Raw genomic sequence first — 6,323 nt, forward strand, 5'->3', positions numbered from 1 at the left:
GTTGTTGTTGTAGTACCAGTACTAGTAGTTCGAAATTCACGCGCCTGTGGTGTGACTCGCAGGTGAGTGGCGTGCCGTGGAGCTCCACGAAACCGCGGGCCGTCTCCGGGGAAAACGAGGCGAAAACCAGGCGGTGGCGGCCACCACCGGCAGGCGTCGGTGCCACAGCAAGGCAGGTCCCCTCCCCCTCCCCCTCCCCCTCCCCCTTGGTCGTCTGGAGGAGACGGCGTCACCCGAGGCGGGATTGCGTGACGCAGCGCGTATCCATCGCTTCACACCATTCACTCACCACGCCCGCGCATTTATTTTAGCGCAAAGGCCGCGCGGGCCCCGCCGTAACGCCCCCTCCCCACAGGTAAGTTCGAGGTGAACAAACACGGGCACCCGCGGCGTGGCCCGCGGCGTCAGCGGGGTTGCCGCCGTAGAGGTAATGCTGTATACGGGTGGGGGTCGCTTTATAACAGCGGGGAGGGGGGGAGGAGGGCGTTTTATTAGGGGAAGCAATTGAATGGGATGAATGGCACCCGTTTATAGCTGGGCCTGTAGCTGTACCCATAGCATTTGCGTTCGGAGCTAGTATTCCCCTGCCCCTGCCTGCCTACCGCGAGGGAGCGCCTCCGTCTACCTCCTCTTCCCTCCTCCTCCCGCTGCCGGCATGGAGCCGGGCGGGCCGTGGCGCGATCCGCGCCAGGGGTACATGTACGGGCTCGGATCGCCGATGCAGATGCCGGCGCAGCAGCGCTCCGACCCGGCCGCCGCTGGCGGGGTTCTCAAGCGGAGCCTCGGCGAGCTGGAGAGGTGGCAGCATCAGCGCCAGTTCGCCATGCAGCAGGAGCTCTACATGCGCGCCGTCAGGCAGCGCACGGCCGCCACGTCGCCGGCCGTCTCCCCGCTCACCTCGGCGGACATCGCCGCCGTGCTCGGCGGGGTACCGGCTCAGCCCTTCTTCTCCGGGTCGAGCCTCGGCGGTGGCCTCGCGTCGCCGTCGTCCACGCTGTCGTCCCTCACGACCGCGTCCAGGGCAGCCATGCCGCTGATTCAGCAGCATGTGCAACGGCAGGCGCCGTTTCTGCCGTCCTCGGCGCACGCGCAGGCGCAGGCTCAGGCGCATGCTCTCGCGGTGGCGAGGGTGCCGGCTCCGTCCGCGGCTGGGAGCGAGCTGTCCATCCTGCAGGACCTGGAGAAGCAGCTGCTCGGCGACGACGACGAGGCTGAGCCGGCGATGAGCGGAACCGGTTCCACGGTGACCAGCTCCGAGTGGGAGGAGACCATCCAGCGGCTCAACTCCATCACGGCCGTGCCGTCTCCTCCACTCTACGCGGAGGCGACTCCGAACAATAAGAACAACTACAGCGCGGCGATGACGGGGTCGCCGTCGAACTCGTCCACTTCCACGGCTTCTTCATCGGCTTCCTGCTCACCGCCAATCTCGGCCACCACGTCGCGTCAATTACTGTCCGAAGCAGCGGCTGCCATAGCCGACGGCAACCTTAAAACGGCGGCCGCTAATCTTGCAACTCTCAAGCGCGCCGCTAACCCGCGCGTTGACGCGGAACAGCGGCTGGTGGCCGTGATGGTGGCCGCCCTGTCTTCGCGCATTGCGCCCACTGCATCGGCATCGTCCCAGCACCTCGCTGACCTCTGCGGCGCCGAGCACCATACCGGGTCCCAGATCCTCCACGACATCACGCCCTGCTTCCGCCTCGCCCTCGACGCCGCTAACATCGCCATCGTCGAGGCCGTCGCCGGCCACCGCGTCATACATCTGGTGGACTTCGACATCAACGCCCCGCAGCACGCGGCTCTCATCCAGCGCCTCGCCGACCGGCGCGTGCCGGGGACATGCCTCCAGGTGACCGCCGTAACCGATCCCACCTCACCGTTTACGCAGTCCCTGGCAGCGACGCTGCCCGGCGTCGGGGAGCGGCTCAAGAAGCTGGCGGAGCGGGCCGGCATAGAGTACCACTTCAGAATGATCAGCTGCAGAGCGGCAGAGATTGAGGCATCCAAGCTGGGGTGCGAGCCCGGGGAGGCGCTGGCCGTCAACCTGGCCTTCGCGCTCTCGCACGTGCCTGACGAGAGCGTCTCGCCGGCGAACCCCCGCGACGAGCTTCTCCGCCGCGTGCGCGCCCTCGGCCCGCAGGTGGTGGCACTCGTGGAGCAGGAGCTGAACTCCAACACCGCCCCGCTGGCCACGCGCTTCTCGGACGCGTACTTGCACTACGGAGCCATTCTCGATGCACTGGACTCGACGGTCAGCCGGGATAGCGCGGACAGGGCGCGGGCAGAGGAGGCGGTGGCAAACATGTCGGCCAGCGCGGTTGGCCGGGAGGGCGCCGACCGGCTGGAGCGGTGCGAGGTCTTCGGCAAATGGCGCGCGCGGTTCGGCATGGCCGGGTTCCGGCCGGTGGCGCTGGCCGCGGGCATTGCCGACCAGGTCATGGCGCGCGCCGGCGCTCCCCCGCCAGGCCTCGTCGTGAATCAAGAGAACGGCGTGCTCCGGCTCGGGTGGAAGCAGCGCGTGGTGACCGTGGCGTCCGCCTGGCGCTAATCTGGTGAGGTCGCGCCATCATTGCCGGCACCAGACAATTGCTTAATTAATTCGCACCCGTCCTCTATTTTTATCGTTTCTTATTTGTTCGATTGGCAAGGTGTGATGAGCTTGTTCTTCTTGATCTAGTAGTAAAGCTTAGCTGTAGCGACTCATAATCCTCGTAGCTAATATATGGAAAGAGTACATTATTACGCTACTGATTGTCGTCGTTGTTTTTGTCACCTGTTGCTTGGCGAAGTTGTAGATAGCATCGGCTGATCCACTCCACCGCGTGATTGTGGCTACATACACTTGTACACAGGTTGTAGTTGTACTGCCCAAGTAGTGGGCGCGAGCGTGCATCCGGGCCTACCGCCTTTCTTGTCGATTAATGTCTGTTTCCTCACGTCGGCTCGTGAGGTTTTCCTTCGTGACGTGGTACTTTCGGGTGTACCCGTCGGTAAAAGTAGTTGGTCATGCTTGTACGTAATACTGGTAGGAGTAGTAAATTTTGGAAGTTTATATGTTACTCCGTACAATAGTAGCGGCTTGTTGTTCGTTGAACATTCATTGCTTTGTTGCCCCTTGCACATCGCACCGAATCACCGGTAATATTACCGATCGCCTTTTTGAGTTGGGAGGGTGGCTGCAAGGGAAGAGATGGTGCACGAAATGACATGCTAATGTGCTGCACTGGCTGGCCTCAAAAGTATCCTACTGCTGCTGCTGCTGCTGGCTGCACTCTCCGATTTGGCTTCGATACACAATTACATATGCTGTCAAGTTGATGTGTCGGGGCTCGGGGTTGCGTTCGTGGAGACGGAAGGGGCCCGGGTCTTTGGTAGTGGAACGAGGCGTCGCCTATGCCTGTAGTGCTGTGTGCTTCAAGCTTACGCCCAAAGCAATACGTGGAATACGCCTGCTTGCCTCGGTTGCTTATTCAGGTCACCAATGTCGAACTTGTGGATTGTGATTGCCATTTCCTGCGGCGCCCATTACGGATTCGCTGGTGTCAGTTACTTAGCTCCAGGACATTTTTTGGTAGGCGATGTGACTGCTGTTGTTATAGGCTGTATATTGTTCTTCTGTTGCAATATTAGGCAAATTCAATTAATTCCAGTAAATAATTCATGACTAAAACAGAGACTAGCATGCAACGATCTAGTAACAAACAAGATGAACAACAAACCATGCACACCAGCATCGCACACGAAACAACAACTATAGGAGACGAAACAACAACTATAGAAGGAGACACGAACATATCACGAAGGACGTATTGTTCGTTAGTTGCTGCAGGAGTAACGGTGTTGATGATGATGCTGATGGCGATGAGTAGCACCGCCCGACTTGGACGAAAGACGACCCGTGATGACGAAGTTGAGCAGTCGCGCAGAGCGTTGTCCAAAAACCTAATTCGTCCTCTCTCGATGCAGGATCACCAGGACGAACGGTTTCGAAGACCTGCTCTCCCGCACGCCGGTGTTCAGGTTAAGAGTATACGGTGGCGACGCAAGTTGCGAGATGAGGCAAAACCCTGGGTCTTTTCGGTGTGTCTTTGGGCGAGGCCGGTAAGCCATATATATAGGACCAGTGGCGGTATCGTGTCACGCGCACGATCTCAAACCGACTTGATTTCGAAGTCAACCTTACCGAAGAAGGAAACAATGAACTTGTCCGTCATGACACCAAAAAATAAAACGACAAAAGGAAACTATTCCTGCAAGGCAACGGGCCCAATTTTGGTAGACCATCCATGCACATGTCACACGTACGCCCGGCCCCGGCCCGAGCCTGGCCAGGCAGGCGAGGCGAGCGAGTGCGCGTGTGGTCTTCTCTTTCCCTCATTCACATCTCACTTAGTGTGGTGTAGAGAGCCCACTATATAAAGAGGTCCAACTCTTTCTCAACTTCCGGGTTGAGACTAAACTTACAACAACCACTTACTATTTCATTAATGGGCCACTATTAGAGATTTCAGAAATTGTCATGGGCCTAGCCCATTTATTTCTAACAACCCCCACCATATCTCAAATACCTATTTAGAGATTTGTCTTTTCTCACTATTTGTTTAATATACTAGTGTTTCAGCAGAAACTGTTAAGTTGAACTTCTGCCTAGAACTTTAAGCTACATCCATCCACAACTTGACAATGGACTACACCTTGAATTGCTAGTTTTGTGTGAACAGGTTTCACTCAAAGTCTTAACCAATATCTGGCTGCTAGTAGGCTACCCCGCGGTTTGGAGCATATACATCGTACTCCATGGTCTCTTCATGAGCTTATTAAAGATCACCCAAGTCTCATAGACTGCGACGTTTACAATCGGAGCTCATATAGGTGCGTTCTTTCAAGACTGCTTTGTAGGACAACGTCTTTCCTAATCATAGCCAATAGAACCACATTAAGGCATGTTGCCAACCTGCCTTACAACTCTGAGCGTTTTGCATCTTCACCTGGAGACGGTCACTTATTACTCTTCTCAGTTAACCAATAGCTTGTTCTTCCCGTGTCCTAATTCACGGGATCTTCCATCACAAAGGTGGGTTTACTACTATGGTGTAACATATATGGGTCTCATACCCATCTCCCTCGATGCAATATTTATCACATTTCATGATACTCCCTTTGTAAAGGGATCTGCTAGCTTTTTGTCTGTTTGAATGTGCATAACAGTTATTACTCCGGAGTTTCTCAACTACCTGACTCATTTCAAATGTATCTTCACGTGTCCTGATGACTTCGCATTATCCTTAGAATTGTTCACTTTAGAAATAACCGTTTGGTTGTCACAATTCAAAAGAATAGCCAGTACAGGTTTTTCAACCATAGGCAAGTCCATCAAGAGCTCACGCAACCATTATGCCTCAAAGTGGATGTGTCTAAAGCAGTAAGTTTTGCTTTCATAGTTGACCTCGTCAATATGACCTGTTTGCAAGACCTCCATGACACTACGCCACCCTGTTGAGTAAATACATACCCACTTGTGGCATAGAGCACATCAACATCGGAGGTCCAGTTTGAATCACTATATCATTCTAGCACAGCAAGATGCCCTGAGTAGTGAATTACATAACTCATATTACCTCTTAGATAGCGCAAGACTCTTTCTAGTGCATGCCAATTATCATCACCTGGGTTGGAGATGAACCTACTCAGTTTGCTCACAGCAAAAGAGATATATGCTCTTGTTGCGCTAGCTAAGTACATGAGTGAGCCGACAATTTGAGAGTGTAACACCCCAGATGTAACTTTCCCAATTTGTACTCCAACTCTTGCCGTTTCCGGCGTTAAGTTATTTTATTTTCTCGGGTTCGGGTTTTTTGTCTCCGTGTGTTGTTGTCGCTGTCATGCATCTCATATCATGGCATCATGTGCATTGCATTTGCATACGTGTTCATCTCATGCATTCGAGCATTTTCTCCGTTGTCCGTTTTGCATTTCGGCGCTTCGTTCTCCTCCGGTGGTCATTTCTACCTTTCTTTCGTGTGTGGTGATTAAACATTTCCGGATTGGACCGAGACTTGCCAAGCGGCCTTGGTTTACTACCGGTAGACCGCCTGTCAAGTTTCGTACCATTTGGACTTAGTTTGATACTCCAACGGTTAACCGAGGGACCGAAAAGGCCTCGTGTGTGTTGCAGCCCAACACCCCTCCAATTTGGCCCAAAACCCACCTGAACCTTCTCCATCATCTAGATCGTTCGATCACGATCGCGTGGCCGAAAACCGCACCTCATTTGGACTCTCCTAGCTCCCTCTATGGCTATAAATAGACCCCCCCCCCCC

General features: G+C 54.8%; 1 protein-coding gene across 1 annotated transcript; it reads left to right on the forward strand.

Annotated features, from left to right (window-relative positions):
* The first annotated feature begins 470 nt into the window (after positions 1–470).
* On the forward strand, positions 471–2,770 carry LOC123189988 (scarecrow-like protein 8). Its single transcript, XM_044602527.1, has one exon. It carries the CDS (start codon positions 656–658, stop codon positions 2,549–2,551), a length of 1,896 nt encoding a protein of 631 aa, XP_044458462.1. The 5' UTR covers positions 471–655; the 3' UTR covers positions 2,552–2,770.
* Positions 2,771–6,323: the final 3,553 nt, after the last annotated feature.

Source organism: Triticum aestivum, chromosome 2A (assembly GCF_018294505.1).
Source record: "Triticum aestivum cultivar Chinese Spring chromosome 2A, IWGSC CS RefSeq v2.1, whole genome shotgun sequence".
Classification (NCBI taxonomy): Eukaryota; Viridiplantae; Streptophyta; class Magnoliopsida; order Poales; family Poaceae; genus Triticum; species Triticum aestivum.

What these genes read in the sequence shown, in the direction of transcription:
- LOC123189988 (XM_044602527.1), top strand. Translation starts at nt 656, where the DNA reads ATGGAGCCGGGCGGGCCGTGGCGCGATCCGCGCCAGGGGTACATGTAC.